Source organism: Poromitra crassiceps (assembly GCF_964638095.1).
Source record: "Poromitra crassiceps genome assembly, chromosome: 13".
Taxonomy (NCBI): Eukaryota; Metazoa; Chordata; class Actinopteri; order Beryciformes; family Melamphaidae; genus Poromitra; species Poromitra crassiceps.
Window position 1 is genome coordinate 25,214,654 of NC_139644.1, and position 18,624 is coordinate 25,233,277.

At 44.1% G+C, this 18,624-nt stretch overlaps 1 protein-coding gene across 1 annotated transcript; it reads left to right on the forward strand.

Moving 5' to 3' along the window:
• Positions 1 to 5,073: 5,073 nt before the first annotated feature.
• gfap (glial fibrillary acidic protein) lies at positions 5,074 to 11,533 on the forward strand (the record flags this gene model as incomplete). The annotated part of the gene is made up of 9 exons (XM_083649530.1): positions 5,074 to 5,594; positions 7,891 to 7,951; positions 8,053 to 8,148; positions 8,246 to 8,407; positions 8,988 to 9,113; positions 9,399 to 9,619; positions 9,735 to 9,778; positions 11,049 to 11,131; positions 11,348 to 11,533. The coding sequence occupies 9 exons, from the start codon at positions 5,074 to 5,076 to the stop codon at positions 11,387 to 11,389; spliced, it is 1,356 nt and encodes a 451-aa protein (XP_083505656.1). The 3' UTR covers positions 11,390 to 11,533.
• Positions 11,534 to 18,624: the final 7,091 nt, after the last annotated feature.

Genomic DNA, 18,624 nt, shown 5'->3' on the forward strand with positions numbered 1-18,624 from the left:
AAAAACACAGCCAGCTGTGAGACAAGAACCCTGGGGTAAGCAAATGAATACAAAATAGTTGTTTAGAAATCTATATGTAAATGTATGATTATGTACCATGACATGACTTGCAGTGCAAAGTCTAGTGTATCAAATTTATTTTACAGTAAGAAAAGAACAGTATGTTTAATGACAGTGTTTTTATATATATATATAAATATATAATGCCTTCTCTCAAAAACAAATAAATTGTTTTGGTTCTCTGATGCCGGTATGGTTTGTTACTTTGTTTATCTCCAGGAGGACAGATCTGCAAGGCACCAGGCTCGTCCAGACCAGAGTCCAGTAAATAAAACGCCTCAATAGACTGAGCTCATTGTTGGACGTAAGAAGCTGCTTGATTGATGCATTGGTCTTTTTCCCCCCCTCTCTCTCTGTCTCTCTTCTGTGAGGAAAAACAGCAGCAGACACAGGAAGGAGAGATTTCTACGACGACCATATCTGGGAAAACATTGTATCAAACAAAGAGGCCTTTTCTGGAGCCGGGGTGACACAAAGATGGATGAGTTTGGGCAGGTTTGGATTTTATTGCCTTTATTAATTGACTCATTCGAGGCTTCCCATCGCCCTCACTCAAGCGTTTGAGTCTGACACTGTGAATACAACACATGCAACATTGTAACAAGATTTTAGGATGTAGAGTGAAAACACCAAGGGTGCATTTTTATTTATTTTTTGCGCTACAATTTCTTAATTGAATTCCACAATAATATTTGATGCAGTGATGGAAACATGGTTATTTTCCCTTACCACTGAATAGGTGTCATGGGTCACCATGCTAACCCATTTCAAAGAGGTTGTGCAGAAAATCTGTTAAATTGTATCGGCGCAAAATATTGTCTATCAGCAGATTCGGTATCGGGGGTTCCTAAACCCATATGGGTCGAGCCCTAGTTGACAGTGTGGGTTTGTATTTGGAGGTATTTGCTGGGTATGCCGTGGGTCTGTGTGGCATGCGGCTCTGTCTGTGGGGTGTCTCTGGGCCCCCAGCATTACTGCTGACAGGCAGGCTGCTGCACCAGGCCTGAACCGGCTCTCCACCGGCCCGCTTTGTGACCACACTGTTTGGACCCGCTGGTGCTGAGTCATATAGCTGGACTGTCTGTCCCAGTTAAGCTCCCCTGCTTTCCATCACAGCCCATTCCCATGAGGCCTTGCTGCTCCAGTACCACAACAGCATACGACTTCTGTATCGTAATACTGTATCTGTATCATTCGGAGTTGATAGTTGCAGCGATGCATTTCAAATGCAATCAAAACTATTATGCAACAATACGCTCGACAATAGTTTGAAACAGTTGAATGGGGGAAGGCCAACAATAAAATAATAATACATTATATTAGCAAAATATGGGCCCTTATAGCTTTGTCCACAGTTAGCGGTTAGGCTAACACTAAGTTACATTTCTATACGGGAAATACTTGAACTACCTGGTATACAACAATATTTAATCTTAAAGTTAATCCATAAACGTTCAAAATATTGGATGACAGTGATTTATTTTTCTTGGATGTACAGTAGGCTATATGTTGCAAGCTGTATGCCGTCTATTGTTTTTGTTAGTTACACTATCAGCTGGCCCAACTGAAAGTCACGTGACATGATATCAGCATTTCGATTGGCTCTTGCATTAATCTAATCCGCCTTTTTCACAGCAGCCATTTTGTGTCTAAAAGGCAGGAAGTAACACAGGTGCAAACAAAACATTAATGAGGGCCCTGGGACTGGAACACCTAAATGGATTGACGGTTGGAAAGTTTAACCCTCATTAATGTTCTGCTTGCACCTGTGTTACTTCCTGCCTTTTAGACACAAAATAGCTGCTGTGAAAAAGGTCAGTTGCACAAAGTTAAAACCATTTCAACTTGATGCAACCAGGTTGCACTCAACTTTTCAGTGAATTGCATTGGGGTGGCTCGGACTTCAGAGGTTCTGCAGTAATGTGCGTCATCAGTGATAAGGGCAGTCTATAAACTGCCCTATACATGTACAGTGATACCAGGTAGATTCAAATAAACGGTTTGATCGTCGAGCTGTGACGGCTGTGGGCTGATGGTTTGACCCTTTCTCAGGCTGGAGCAAACCCATGAAAGCCGGGCTGAGGAGGCAGTCCAGGTTCCAGCTGGTTGGGCAGGATTCAAATTTGGTATGTGGCCATTATAGGGGTATTGAGGGATGGTAGCCGAGGGGTTCACCGTTCACACTGAGGACTCTGGGTGTAAAATGCCAGAGTGTTACACAGTCAGTCAGACTGAGCTGGCAGCCATGTTGCGTTGGCTGTAGATCAGTCTGGGTCCACCAGCATTAATATTCTGCCCTGCACCCAAGGTAAAGTCTCCTTTCTTCTGCCTGGAGAGAATGAGGTGGGCTCCCCATGTCGGACACATGAATCTGCTGTTTGACTTGGCCATCGACTGACTCCAGCAACAGGGTGGAGAGAGGAGAGGCAGAGGTCTGGCCTCTGCACCACCCCTTTCTTCTTCTCTCTCTCTCAGTCTCTCTCTCTATCTCTCAGTGTGTGTGTGTGTCTCTCTCTCTCTCTCTCTGGATGTTTCGTCATTGGGAGATAATACCTCAGTGACCAGTTCTGAGGCAACGGCGGCGAGGGCCTCAGAAATCCAGGCGGCCGATACACTTAGTGTCACCTTAATGATGCCAGCACGCCGTTAATCCTTAGTGATGGATGCTTTTAAACCAACAAACCCCTGCCAGACTTACAGCGGGCCCTCTGCTTTAACAGAGACCAATTGGGATTCGAGTCACTCTGTTGTTTTCAGACCCTAATAACCAACACACCCAGATAGTAAAGGGTTTTATTCACTGCTCCCCAGTAGCTACCACTGGTTTCCACTCCCTGGGACTTTATGAGCCAGTAACAAAGTCCTTTATGTTCCTCTGGGCTTGTGGGTTTATTACTACCTGTTGCAGGGACACATTTAATTGAGGATTTAGCAGAAGATGGATGGATCATCTGGAGAGAGTGATAGCTCACAGCTTCAGGTGCCCAACACATCTTTTGTTCCAACATGCAAAACTTATGTGAAAGACCTGAGCTCCTTATACAGATTTCAAGGCTATGATGCTAATTGTCTTGGCAGTGGTTGTGTCAAAAGCGAAGGACTCTAGTAATCTATTTCCTGGGATGAAGGTAAGTTCAGAGGGGGGGGCGGTCACAATTTCATCTCCACAAATCACATGCTCTGCAAAGGACAGCCAGGAAAAAGATCAGCTGATTAAAGTGCTTTGACGTAGCTGACCCTGTGGCTGCCATGGTGATGGATGGAAATTGATTTGTTAGTCCTTCAGAGATCAGGTATCACCCCGTCCCCGTCCCATCTCACCATCCATCTGCCTTGGAGCCCACTGGACATCTAATAAGTCTGACCCCAACATAGTGAGCAGCCCATAGCCCTACAGTCTGACTGGAGCCTCTTCTTTCCACATCTCAACCCCTTTCTGCTATATGTGTGTGTGTGTGTGTGTGTGTGTGTGTGTGTGTGTGTGTGTGTGTGTGTGTGTGTGTGTGTGTGTGTGTGCGTGCGTGCGTGCGTGCGTGCGTGCGTGCGTGCACGTGTGTGTGTGTGTGTGTGTGTTTCTCCAATGATGGCTCCAATGCTCTACATGTATGCTCCATTTAGTTTTAGAGCTGCTACAAGTTGTCGTTTTGGAGATGATGCTAGTCGTCTACTACCACTCAACAGAGTGTGTGCTAAAGTGTCAGCATGCACCCCCGCACCGGTGCCAATGAGACATATGGATGATTTGGGTGTCTTATGTTTGCATCATTTAACAATCAAATTGACATAAAAACTCCCTAAAACTTGGTGTACACCTTCAATCATTTTAATAATCTTAATCATTTTCCATTTTCAATTCATTAATTAGGTCAACAGTTAATCTTAATTGGCTATTATCCATAGAAACCTACTATGACATAATTCCTTGGAAATGTAGCCTTTTCATCTCAAACAGTTACTAAGAATAATACTGAAAAACTGACTTTAATCAAAAATTCTACATCACTTAATTTCAAGTTATTCCCATTGTAGTTTGCCAAAGTGTAGTGAATGATTGCTGGCACTTATTAGTTGGACCCAGACAGGCAGCAGAGGCTTCATAACTCTTTCTCTGTGCTTTCCCTTGTTACGTGCCTCAGACTGAGATCTGAGGAAGACAGGCGACGGTGCCGAGTTGCTTCCTCGATGCTGCTTCTGTCCTCCTCACATACTGTAATGTGGCTGTGGGCCCAGCAGTGTGATTCCACTAAATCCTGCAGGCTTAGTTTGATATATTGGACACTGGCCAAAACATTGCATCACACAGTTAACATTTGACTCTTTCTCTAAGTCTAATTTACCGTCAATCTGTCGCCTTCACTTTCGCACAGCGAGGAGGGCAGACCTCTCTCCATCAACTCCCTCCTTTCTGTTCCCGTAAGAGAGTTTTTGTAGCATGTGTGGTCATGTTGGATTGGTGGCCAGGCTCTGTCACACACATTCTTTTTCATTCAATTAACACAGAAAAAGAGAGAGAGAAACAAAAAGGGGGGAGAGTGAGACAGCAAGAGAGAAAGAGCGAGAGAGAGAGGGGCCAGGAATGAGGGAGGAGAGGGAGATGGCCAAGAAGACACATTTGGAGTTTGAGTGGATCAGGCTCTGTCACACAAATTTGTTTTCATTCAATTAACACAGAAAGAGAGAGAGACAAAAAGGGGGGAGAGAGGGTGAGACAGCAAGAGAGAGTGAGAGAGCGAGAGGCCAGGAACGAGGGAGGAGAGGGGGAGAGAGGGAGATGGCCAAGAAGACACATTTGGACTTTGAGTGGACGAGCACAAACAATCCCACACAAGTTTTTGAGTGTCATGTAAACCGCCCACCCCTTCGCTCTCCTTTTTGTCCCATTCACTGACTGCCACCCTCCCTCCCCACGGCCCCACCCAGTGGCCTCTCTGCTTTGGACCGGAGGGTGGCGGGGGGTGCTGCCAGCCTCTATAAAAGCCCTGTTTGTCCCCTGGCCCAGCTTCATTCCCCATCATGGAGAGTCAGAGAGTCCAGTCCTCCTACAGGAAGCGTTTCGGGCCGCAGGGCTCTGCCAGTACAGGCACTGGAGTCAGAATGGGCAGCCTTTCTTCCAGCCGCCTGTCCTGGCACGGCAGCCCCCGTCACATCACCCACTCCAGCCCCGTGTCCCGGCTCTCCCTGGGCTCCACCAGCCTGATGCTGGGGAGCCCCGGGGACCGGCTGGACTTCTCCGCGGACTCCCTGATGAAGGCCCAGTACAAGGAGACGCGCACCAACGAGAAGATGGAGATGATGGGCCTCAACGACCGCTTCGCCAGCTACATAGAGAAGGTGCGCTTCCTGGAGCAGCAGAACAAGATGCTGGTGGTGGAGCTGAACCAGCTGAAGGGGAAGGAGCCCAGCCACCTGGGAGACATCTACCAGGAGGAGCTGAGAGAGCTGCGCAGGCAGGTGGACGGCCTCACCTCCGGCAAAGCCCGGATGGAGATAGAGAGGGACAACCTGGCTGGAGATGTGGCCACACTCAAGCAGAGGTAAGAGGAGGCAGGGTGTGGCTCCTATATAATGTAGTTATGGGTGTGGTCATGTTGTTGTGATGCTTATAGTATTCAGAGAGGGGCGGAGCATTCTAGCTCTCTCCTTCACTTATTCTTTTTCTTGCTTAGCACTGGCTCTTAACATGATTGTTTTTTATGTTCACAAGGATATTGTAAAGGCACTGATGCCCTGAACTTTGCACTCCTTATTTTGGTTGCTTGTACTTTTTGATTGACATTTATTCTACAGTTGGCATTATTGCAGTTTTGTAAGGATCAGCTAAATTGCTAGTGTAACTCTAGTATTTATTAGATTACCAAGGAATGTGTGATTTTGGTCAACTTGGCTTTGGCTCTATGTTGGTGTTCTGCAGCGGTGGTTTTGGAATTTTCTTAAATATCTGTTTGCTGAGGCAGAGAGCGACTATCTCTCAGACAAAAATACGACCCAGACCGAGTCTCATTGCATCCCTAAGATTTTTTTTCTTTATTACGAATGCATTTATATGCAGATTTAGCTTTGTCTCTGGTTTGCTGGAATTTGGACCGCCGTGCTCTGGGTGAGCTTTACTCCTGGATCCCTCTTTACAAACTTGATCCTGGCCGGACCCCTAGCCACCATTGAATCAGTGTGGAGGAATGAGGGGAAACACAATAGTAGCTTCCCACAAAGAGAGCAGACCACCAGGCACATGTCCACTTGTTGCGCTTGTTATCCCAAAATGCCGATTCACTGGACTTCACACCTCACAATGCGAACAGAAGATGTTTGGTGCAAGCCTGGTATACATTTATAATTGGATTTCACCTGGAGGATCGGTGATTGAACAGCCATGAAGACGGAGATGACTCCTCCCTCCGATTCCCCCACACCGCTGAAAGAATGCAGAGTGAATGTGTGGTCATGGCTGAGAGGGTCATAGGTCACTGATTCCTGCTGCCCTCCTCACACCACTCCATTCATCTCACTCTGCACAAACCCATACAGATGTTGCACTACATCTGTGAGCGTGTGTGTGTGTGTGTGTGTGTGTGTGTGTGTGTGTGTGTGTGTGTGTGTGTGTGTGTGTGTGTGTGTGTGTGTGTGTGTGTGTGTGTGTGTGTGTGTGTGTGTGTGTGGCGGACGGGTTGCAGGGCGGTGTGTGTTTGCGTGTGAGGATGTGAGTGTGTATATGTGAGTCCTTTGTGACCGTGTAAACTCCACCCCGTGGGAAAGGCTCTGATTGGACTGAATGTCTAATGATGCGTGCGTAAGCTCCTATTCAGCTGAGCCCCACACTGCCCCTGTCTGCTGCACGGGGAGCAGCAGCCTGATGCGTGCATAAGCTCCTATTCAGCTGAGCCCCACGCTGCCCCTGCCTGCTGCACGGGGAGCAGCAGCCTGATATATGAAGGCTTGAAATGGGTTTTGATCCCTGCAGTTTGCCTTTTATCATAAAGGTCTTCTTCTACTCTACATTTACAGTATGTGGTTGTTTCTTATTTGACTGATGTCATCCAGTCAAAAAAGTATCTAAACTATCTAAACTAAACTAGATACTATTTGCATGTTGATGCAATAGATAGAATATGCAATCTTTTATTGGAATTGGAATTTAAAAACACACAAAACAATATGTCTTTGCATGCTGTAGCCATATAATACCATGTAAAAAAAATACTGGCACTATTATTATTAATAATTGTTATTATTACAGTAGAACTTGTTCACGGCATTTTGTTACTAAATTCTTTTACAAATCATATGTTTTGCGATGGTTTTTGCATGTTATAATCATATGTAATCCTATGTTAATTCATAATTCAACTAGAAATAATTTTGGAATGCTGTTTCAATAGAATGTGGTCTTTTTTATGGCATTTCTGTTATTAGAAACACCCTGAACAAGTTATATGTCATTACATGTTATAGTGATTTCTCCACCCATGTTCACAACTAATTAAACTAGAAATTACTGGGATCTTGTTTCAACAGAACATGCATTCATGGGAGCAGGAAAAATTAAAGCTGCTGTAGGCAACATTGTTTAATTATAATTTTGGTTGTAGGTGTGACAACAAAAACAACCAATCAGGGTTAGCTAACTAGAGCATAACTAGCCAATCACAGCACACAAACAAGGGTTCTGGTTCTATTCTTTGCTATATTGCTATGATTAACATCCCATTGATGTTGTTTAAAACTGCCTACTGCAACTTTAAATTATTTAATTCCTATAGTCAGGATGGCTGATGACGAACTATGATATACTTATTTATTCCAATTTCTCACTCCTGTTTGTGTCTTACTCAGACTGCAGGATGAGATGGGCCTGCGACAGGATGCAGAGAACAACCTGAATGCCTTCAGACAGGTAATCCTCCTGATATTTGCCTCCTCCTTACCAACTCGTCATCTAAAACATATCTCTGACCGTTCACACTCGCTCCCTTACTTTGCTCCTTCTTGGTGTAGGATGTGGACGAGGCGGCTCTGAATCGAGTCCAGTTGGAAAGGAAGATTGATGCCCTGCAGGATGAGATCAACTTCCTGAAGAAGATTCAGGAGGAGGTAAGCGCAATGAATTAGGAAATGGTTTAAAAATGAAAGACAAAGATGAAAGAAGATGAAAGAAAAATAACTCAAATCTCATCCTTATTGGTTCCAGGAGCTGCGTGAGCTCCAGGAGCAGGTCATGACTCAGCAGGTCCATGTGGACCTGGACGTGTCCAAGCCAGACCTGACGTCCGCTCTGAGGGACATCAGGGTCCAGTATGAAGCCATGGCCACCTCAAACATGCAGGAGACGGAGGACTGGTATCGTTCCAAGGTCAGCACACTCAGGAAAGCCTTTCATAATAGCATGCAAGGACTGAGAGGTGGAGAGAAACACATCAACATGAGATGAGATGAAACTTTAATGTGGGGAAATGTGGGTCATACAGCAAAGACCAACAGAATATAAAATAACAATCCTATAATAAGAATACGTCTGTCTGTGTGTGTGAGAGCAGAATTGTGTTTGGCCACAGCTATGCCATTTTACGTGCGATCGCGCACCCCTGCGGGGTGACCTCACGGGGCCAGATTTTTTAATTTGGTCATTAGGGCCAACTACATGGGCAAAAATGGCTAATTACTGGCCATTGACTTCAAAATGACTCAAGGTATTTGAAGCTCTCCGCCATCTTGATTGTTTAGTTGTTGATGGAAACGAGGCAGTGGTGGGTGCTGGCTTTATTACAGACGTTGATGAGGGGTTCTTTTGTCTTGGAGACATTGAGGTGTAGTTGGTGGTTATCTGGTGGGAGATGGAGTGTCGATAGGCAGTGACTGAGTCCTTAGGCTGTGTCATCTCGATATTTGAAGTATTTTGTGATGGGGGTGATATTGTTTGTGTTTGTGCACAGTTTGCTGACCTGACGGACGCAGCCAATCGGAACACAGAAGCCCTGCGCCAGGCCAAGCAGGAGGCCAACGAGTACCGCCGCCAGATGCAAGTAGTGACCTGCGACCTGGAGGCTCTCCGTGGCACAGTGAGTCCACCAAACCAGAGAGCAGGCTGTGTTCATCACAACTGATGAGACTAGAGACTCAAATGGCTTCTTTTGTCCTGACTAACAGTCCACAACCCAAAGATAATCAGTTTACTCTCATAGAAGACTAAAGAAACCAGAAAAATAGTTGACGATTAATTTTCTGTTGATCGACTAATCGATTAATGGACTAATCGTTGCAGCTCTAGTAGAAGCAGTAGTAGGCTAGTTGTAGTAGTTTTTTGCCATTATAATTTCCATCTGGTGTCTCCTCACCTCCTCCAGAATGAGTCTCTTGAACGCCAGCTCCGGGACATCGAGGACCGCTTCTCCATTGAGGCGGCCGGTTACCAGGATGCGGTGAACCGTCTGGAGGAGGAGATCCAGGCGCTGAAGCAGGAGATGGCCACACATCTGCAGGAGTACCAGGACCTCCTCAACGTCAAACTGGCCCTGGATATTGAGATCGCCACCTACAGGAAACTGCTGGAGGGGGAGGAGAGCAGGTGAGCAGGGGCAGGCCGCTCGGTTTCTGGGGTGATTTTCAATTGTAAAGGAGAAATGTGAATAACTCTTGTTGTCTTGTCAGTGAGTTTATTTGTCCCTCCTCTCCTCTTCCAGGATCACTGTTCCAGTTCAGAGCTTTTCCAATCTGCACTTTAGAGGTGAGTAAAGAAAATAACATCCAATCATTTTGTCCCCTTTATTGAATTAGCTGTCATTTGCTTTGGAGATCGGAGGTCGTAAATATGACTTGTCACACATTAAAATATCTTTGGTTGGACATAATATGAATAAAATGAATCCAACAACAAAGTTGTTCTTTATTGGTGGTTGATGTTTTACTTTAAAGATAAAGCAGCACTTTGAGGTGTGGTGACAGAATGAACGGGGGGGGGGGGGGGGGGGGATCCAGGTCAGGGATGTAAACGATGATTTAATGCATGACAAATAAAAGTTAGACAATGAGTGAAAATAATTATAAACATACAATACTTTTTTTTTTTTTTTTTTAGCAATTTAAATTTTTTAGAACACAGAAAAACAAACCAAAAAAACCCAGAACAAACTCAGATGCAGTAAAAGAAAGGAAAAGAAAAGAAAGAAAAAACATACATACACTAGTGCCACCAGTTACATACAGCTTGTAAATATATATCAATTATGCTTGTAAATATATATATACAGTACATATATAAATGAGTGGGATCCATCACGAGGGAGAAAGACCGGCCGGTCAACAATACATTTTTAAATGAAACAAATGATCAATAACCTAGTAATCTCTCGAGACAGACTTTCGACTTGCATCGAAAATCGGCAAGCTCCGTGAAAAGGGGTGCAACAGCGCTCGCAGGGTGCAGGTTCGCAGGGTGCAGGTTCGCAGGGTGCAGGTTCGCATGCTGCGCTTTACCCGATCAAAATGGAGTGGACGTGACCGGTGTGTAGTCAAAACGTACCGTTTTCAGCGTGTAGCAAGTTGTAGCGTGTAGCAAGAGTTGTTATTGTTGTTTCATAGCGACGGAAGGATTTGAGAGCGACACGCAGGGAATGGAAAGGAAATCCATAAATGGTCAAAGCCGCTCAGTTGGAGCCAATGGCAGAGCTTGCAGGGAGCGGAAAGGGATTTTCTTCCGCTGCCGACGGAGCCTCTTGAGTTCCTGTTGCACCACATTGAAACGGGGCTGCCCCCAGAGGTTAGAGAAAAAAAATCGTGTTTTTTTTGTTTAACCGATGGGTTCCCAGATTGATAACCTAGTAATACATTGCATCATTTACTTCTGATTCATCATATTTACCACTTTGTTGGGACATTCTTATGCGTTAAACTCGTGATTACAGTATTTCCGACAGCACTTGAAGGCCACCAAACAGTGTAATAAGGGTTTTGCTCTACTGCACTGAATGTTTCCCCTTCCCTTGTTCCTCCCTCAGAAACCAATTTGGACATAAAAAATCCAGAGGCCCTCGTGAAGAGGAGCATCCTGGTCCGAACTGTGGAGACGCGGGATGGAGAGGTATGTATAAAACACAGTACAACCCACCCACACTGAAGTAGGCCAATCCATAGTGTACCTCCCACCCATCCCCTCTGGAGGGCAGTGTGCTACATTGTGTAATGCCATAGTTTTTTCACACATTATTCATCCGATGCTTTCTGCAACACATACAGCAACTCACCAGAGACCTATTTAACTTCTTCTTCTTTTTACTCTGATCTATTTTCTTTTTAGATCATTAAGGAATCAACGACTGAACACAAAGATCTTCCTTAAAATCCAGCACATGGCTCCTGTGCCATCTTGTCTTAAGTAACAATTTGAGGATTTCGAACCATTACCACTACTTTTTTTCTTGTTTCCAAACCCCAAAGCTGCCCCATCAAAGTCACACCATTCCATTATATTTCTCCCCTTCATCATTACCCACAAACCAAGTGCTTCACAGCCCCACGGCCACGGCCTAACGATCGAATGCTCCTAGACTCCCAAAAAGATCCATGTATGTGTTTTCTTGTACAGCGTCACTATAGAGCTCAACAGTCACGTGGCATTTCTTGCCCCGGAAGTGAGTTTCCCATTCATTTTCTCCATAGACATTTAAAAAAACCTTATATAACGAGTTTTAAGGCTGGAACCGAGCCACCCCGTGACCTACTGAATCATGAGTGACCATAAAACATTTCACAGCAAAAACAAAAAATAAAGGCGGGGGCTAACATCCCCCTGTATATATATATAATATATATATATATATATATATATATAATAACATCCCCCGATGTTATTTTTAACTGAAATGTTTTATGGTCACTCACGATTCAGTAGGTTACGGGGTGGCTCGGTTCCAGCCTTAAAACTCGTTATATAAGGTTTTTCTAAATGTCTATGGAGAAAATGAATGGGAAACTCACTTCCGGGGCAAAAGATGTCACGTGACTTAGCTTGCATATACAATGTATGCCAGTCATCCTAATGGTACCCTGTTTGTTGTTTTAACTTCCAGTGACAGACCAGACTGTTAGATCATTTTGGAATAGCTGCCATAGAAGAGGCCTTGAAATGTAGGGATTGTGTTCAGCCAACATTCAGTGGAGGATGGGGGGGCTGACGTTGCATGGTTATCATGTATGTGAAGCGTGGCGAGGAAACGACATGGAGGTAGTCAGGGTTAGCGGTAAAGTCAGGATGGGATTCAGAGAGGAAAACAGACAGCATGTGTGTGTGTGTATGTGACGGTACTTTGGGGCGAAACCATAGGTGAAAGTGAATTTTTTTATTTTTTTGCCCTCCTCCGGTGCTATTTCATGTTCTGTTGTTGTGGCTCCATCACTCCACCTAATCCCCCCCCCCTTCCCCCCCTCCTGATATGGTATAAGACAAACATCATCTTTTGACACCAGGGCGGCGTCAGAACGTGCCCACTTAAGTATAGCAGAGGTGACAGCCGGGCCAGGGGCAGAAAGCTGGGAAGCTACGACTCGACCTTTAACCTCTAACCATGCAGTAAAAGTCCCCCTCCCCCCCCTCATCTCCCACCACAGGCCAATTTGTGGAGTGTTGGAGTGATAGCGCAGAGACACAGAGACAGAGGGGGTGTTTGTGGAGATAACACGGTGCTAGCTATAGGCAGCTGCCGGGGGGGGGCGAGACGACGTGGCGGTCTGTCTGCTGAAACCCTTTGATTTTACTTTGAAGGGAGGATAGAAAGATGGATGTCACAGCACTAACTCTAGTAATCCATGGCCACCCCGCACCACCCAGCACCACCCCGCTCGTTGAGTGAAACACACTGAGAGGCCCGGCTGCTAATGAGAGAGTTGCTGTGTTTGTCACCGAGGACAAACTGCGCTCGCACTCCCATGTGCTTTGCTCCCACCCAAACCCCCCACCCCCCATCCCCCTTGCCCTCTGGGCCTCTCAATAACATACAACCATCTCTCGATATTTGCTCTGTTATGTCTTGTCTTTGTCTCTTTCTTTTTTCAATTTTTTGTGGTCTTCGTCAGTTCTAGATATGATTTCTGACTGCTGAGTCTTGTAGCGGGACGCGTCTGAAACGCACTCCCCCCCTCCGAAGAAAACCCTGCATGAGCTGTGGATATAACCTTAGTTTTGATCGACGCTCTAGGCCTTCACTATGACAACATGTTAACATCAATAAAACATTTCCTTTGTTAGAAATGAGGCCTCCTTGTGTGTTTTCCTTTCCTTCCCGTCTTAGCTGGCCATCCATTTGCATTCCACAGAGGATAACGTAAAGATATTGGCACATCGCATAGCCTATATCCAAGTGAACTGAGTGTTATGTAGAGTGACAGTCAACCTCTATGCCACTTTAACTTCAGGGTATTACTGTGTTGACAGCAGCAGACACTGTTCGTCATAACTGATCTAAGCAGATGGGTTAACCTCCTGTAATATTGCTGCCCACTTCGAGTACTATTATGTCTGGAGGCAGAGGAAAAATAACGGACAAAAATAGTGTCGACACAAACATGCAAGCATTAGCCTTCAAATTCAGTCAATAAATAGGCACACACTTTTAACTAAACTACATTTATTTTGCATTATACATTATTGTTATCCTGAGCCACAGCATATTTCAAAACAAAAACAGACTAATGGACCTTTAAAATCTTGTTGAAATTAATTTCTTGTGACAATAATTGAACTGTCATGATAGTTATCAGGATTATCAGTGAAGTCCGTTTTGCTTTCGCAAGAACGAAAAACTGATCTCCTTTCACACACACACCCACACACACACACACACACACACACACACACAACCTTCCCACGCCTATCACAGGAGACATTAGATTTCAATACACTATAATCTAATTAATTTCCTTTGGGATGATGTGTGACGTTTGCATTGCAGTGTCATTGAGTGTTTGCCTCATGTGTGTGTGTGTGTGTGTGTGTGTGTGTGTGTGTGTGTGTGTGTGTGTGTGTGTGTGTGTGTGAAGTACAGTACGTTATGTATCTGTTTTGCCTGGCTCTTATCTGAGGAATGGAAGGTCTCAGGTCTGTGCTGAAGGCGGCCTGTAGCTGAAGGAATTCCAGGCAGATAAAGCTGACGTCTGGCTCCTAAACACTTTAACATCTAGTCCCGATCCAGAGGGATGGGACGGCCGGGAAGGGGGCGGGAAGGTGGGGGGAAAGGTCACTAATGGGGCATTTCTGTTTTTGTTTTTTTGGCTTATTATCTGTCTGCAGCGGGTGAGAGGTGAGAACAGCTGACATGTAAGCTATAGGGAACATGAAAACACACTGTCACTCAGTTTGGTTAGGTGTCCAAAAATGGTGACACTTGTTCATGGAACACACAGACAGGCAGGTCAGGGTCAGGAAATTCCTGGAGATTGAATGTGAATGTCACCTGCAGCTCTAAAGAAACAGGAATTGAATTGGAATGACAGGAAAAACAAATGAATTCCAGGAAATGTCATGAAATTCCACTTCTAAGAGAGCAGGCCTAGTCTTGACTTGCTAAACATTATATTGAAACATTGGGAATCAAATAAAAGACAGTTAAACCAATCAAATTACGTGTCAAATATCACGTGAACTGAAAGGTAGGTCTACCTAAGATGTAATGATATTCAATATTGATACTATAACACTTATCCTATAATAAGAATGTGAAGTCTGTCTGTGGGTGAGTGAGTGAGTGAGTGAGTGAGTGAGTGAGTGAGTGAGTGAGTGAGTGAGCGAGCACAGTTGTGTCCAGCCACAGCTATGCCATTTTACGTGCGACTGCGTTGAATCTTTCAGGAAGTGTAAAGAGCACCCCTGCGGGTGACCTATTTGGTCATTCGGTCAACTAAATGGGGAAAAAATCATGGTTCAGCACCATGGAGAGCTCAATTTGTTAGCTACTGGTGGAGCTCACCTGAGTAGAGCAGTACAACTGGGCTGAGTTGCAATCAGCCAGGGAAGTGCACTATGAAAACCCTCTGGGGAGAGAGAGGAGAGGCTGCATGCCAAATGACCAGTCACATTAGTATTCAGTATTCTGCTAGTGGTAAGAAAAACTTCAAAGGCTTTTTCTAATTCCAAATCCAATTCCAAATCCAGTTCTACAATTCCTCAGTTGAAGTGGAACCAATGAGTTCTTCATGAATTGACCCAAATTCTGGTGCAGGCCTTTCTTTCTTTCTTTCTTTCTTTCTTTCTTTCTTTCTTTCTTTCTTTCTTTCTTTCTTTCTTCCTTTCTTTCTTTCTTTTTTAAATGAAAATACAGTCTATGAAGAAAAAACATATTTGTGCTTTGATCATCATCATGATAATATGATGAGTTCAATGTCAGTTTATTAAAGACATTTCTTACTTCCCTAACAAAGCCTGCTGTTGTTTTTCATGATTTCAGCAAAAAACACCAACCAAAGATTCAAAAGAAATTAAAATTATATTATATTAAACCATTCTTGCTTGAGGAAAACAGAAAACGGATCAATGGGATCTGTAAAATGTTATCAACTGCTCTCTCTCTCTCTCACACACACGCACGCACGCACGCACGCACGCACGCACGCACGCACGCACGCACGCACGCACACACACACACACACACACACACACACACACACACACACACACACACACACACACACACACACACACACACACACACACAGTTGTGGCCAGCGGTAGCAGCTTGTCTTTTGGCCTCTGTGTCTGCTGCCCTCTTTGGCGTGCATTCCTGTCTCACTTGGCCCTCGCACCGTAGGGTCATGGGAAGGCATGTGTGCTTGTTGGTTAATTTTAGCCCTAATTTCATCGAGCCCATTGAGACGAAGCGCAGAGCCTCCACCTCGTCCCGGCCGTCCAGCCCCCAGCCACGTCCTCTCTGATCTTTAAACACCCTTTAGAGAGAGGCATCAACAGTGTCAATTCACTAAACCCTAGAGGCCTATGGCAAAGTCCCTGCATTTACAAATGAAATGCCAACTTCCAAACCTGCTTATATCGGCTAAATGTATGGGGACAACGTGGAACAATGACTGATGACTGACAAGATTTAATTTGGTGATAAATTATTAGATCAAGATCACGAAATTAGCAACTTGAAGTGTTGGTCCCGAATGCTGCCCTGATGTGTTTTTGTTTTGTTTTTATAGATATGGCTTCCAAATAACTTTCTGCTGGTTTTTGCATGGTGAATAACTGTAATGTTTTGGGATTATGAGGCATAGTGAGAGACAGGGATATGGTTGCATCAGCCACAGAGAAACAGACTGAATGTGTGTGTGTGTGTGTGAGAGAGAGAGAGAGAGAGAGAGAGAGAGAGATTTTCTCCAATCCAAGATTATTGTGGTTCCTGTTGAGCCACAATAATCAGTGCCAGTCAGAGTCAGTCAGTGTCTGACTTAATGTCTCTTATCTGGCTATTCAGGATGACAGGCCTACAACTCTTTTGTCCCATTGATGGCTGCAGTAGGTCTGTCATATTGGAATGGTCATAGCAAAACCAGAGCCAGTATGTGTGTGTGTGTGTGTGTGTGTGTGTGTGTTTTAATCTTCCCTATGCTATCACTATATTCCTATAATATTCATAAAGGGAGCTTATAGTTTTGCTGTGAAAATTGTTATCTATAATTTATTGTCGGAATAGGCCCACTAATTGAAGAGTAGCCAGCCTATGTAATGGCAGCCAAAGAGAATGGGATGCATGATGCTATTCTGAGCGGAGAGACTTGTGACTGAGGAGTGCAGCCCGACAGACTGATGCGAAACTAAGGTCTGCACTCTGTCAGGCCATCAGACCAGAGTCGGGAGTCAAGCAAGACACGTTAGGAAAAGAAAACAACATTTGGTCACGACTTATCAAATAAAAGGTCTCTTGTGGACAAAAATGCGTTGCAACAGTTTTGATTAATATAAAGTTCCCGAATTAAAATATATAATATGTGTAAGGAGGAATTTGTATACATCAGTACTACATGAAGAAAATAACTGTCAAACCAGTCACAACTTTCAAAATAAAACCCTTTATTGACCAAAAAAAGGCAGTGTTGGGCAGTAGAAGTAGCAACGCTACTAGTTTAACTACATTTCTCAGTAGCGTGGTGGTAGCTTCACTACATTTCTCTGGGGATAGCGTCAATGTAGTGAAGCTATAGCAGGGGTGGGCAACTATTTTTCATGGGGGGCCACATGAGAAACCCAGATTGTTGCTGGGGGCCGAACAAATATTGTCATGCCGTAACCAATGGATGGGCAACTTTGATGATAGAGAGGGCCACAAAAAAATTTCCTCGCTACCAGATTTTGGTGAGGGGCGAAACGCGCCAACGAGAAAAATTTGGGGCATTTGAAGCCAGGTTTAGAGGAATAATTGTCATGCTAGCGTGTTTGAACGTGGATACCAATGGATAATTGCTGGAGAGGCTTTAAAATTATACTTATAATTTCAACCTTTTTATGTTTTTATTTTCTTTTAGTTTTCATTGCATCTGTTGACAAAGAGAGAGAAATAATTCTTCAAAAGACATCAGTATGAAGCGTGGCCATTATTTCATCGACATTGAACCAGTGTTATAGTTATAAGCATACTGTATACAGTATACACACACATCCTATACTGGCATATACATACTTCATATTCATCATTAACTACATAAATATACATTAGATTATATGGGCTACATCTTATACCATACTAGACACAAACACGTGTCTTAGGTCTTGGTTTCGCATTCATGTGATTCATCGTTTCCATTTTGACAAATGTTTTAACATTTATCACAGAATTGTTTGTGATAAATTTGTCGTTTTTTTAATAAACACAGGACAACACAACAAAGCATGTGCACACACACACAGTACATACTTGCATACATAAACACTCAAATCCCCAATCCACAGAGAGCAATTAAATGTTTACTATCCTGTGTGGATTATCATGTGTCTTTTCAAGTCTCCTTTTTGACCAAACCCTTCACCACAGACTGTGCAATTGAATTGTTTGTCTCCTGTGTGGATTATCATGTGTGTCTTCAAGTCTGCTTTACGACAAAAACCTTTACCACAGACGGAGCAATTACATTGTTTCTCTCGTGTGTGGACTATCATGTGTCTTTTCAAGCTTGGTTTAAGACCAAAACCTTTACCACAGACTGAGCAATTAAATTGTTTGTCTCCTGTGTGGACTATCATGTGTGACTTCAAGTCTGCTTTACGACCACAACCTTTACCACAGACTGAGCAATTAAATTGTTTCTCTCCTGTGTGGACTATCATGTGTAACTTCAAGCTTGATTTAAGACCAAAACCTTTACCACAGACTGAACAATTAAATTGTTTGTCTCCTGTGTGGACTATCATGTGTGTCTTCAAGTATCCTTTTTGACCAAAACCTTTACCACAGACTGAGCAAATAAATTGTTTCTCTCCTGTGTGGATTATCATGTGTGACTTCAACTGTCCTTTACGACAAAATCCTTTCCCACAGACTGAGCAATTAAATTGTTTGTCTCCTCCTGTGTGGATTATCATGTGTGACT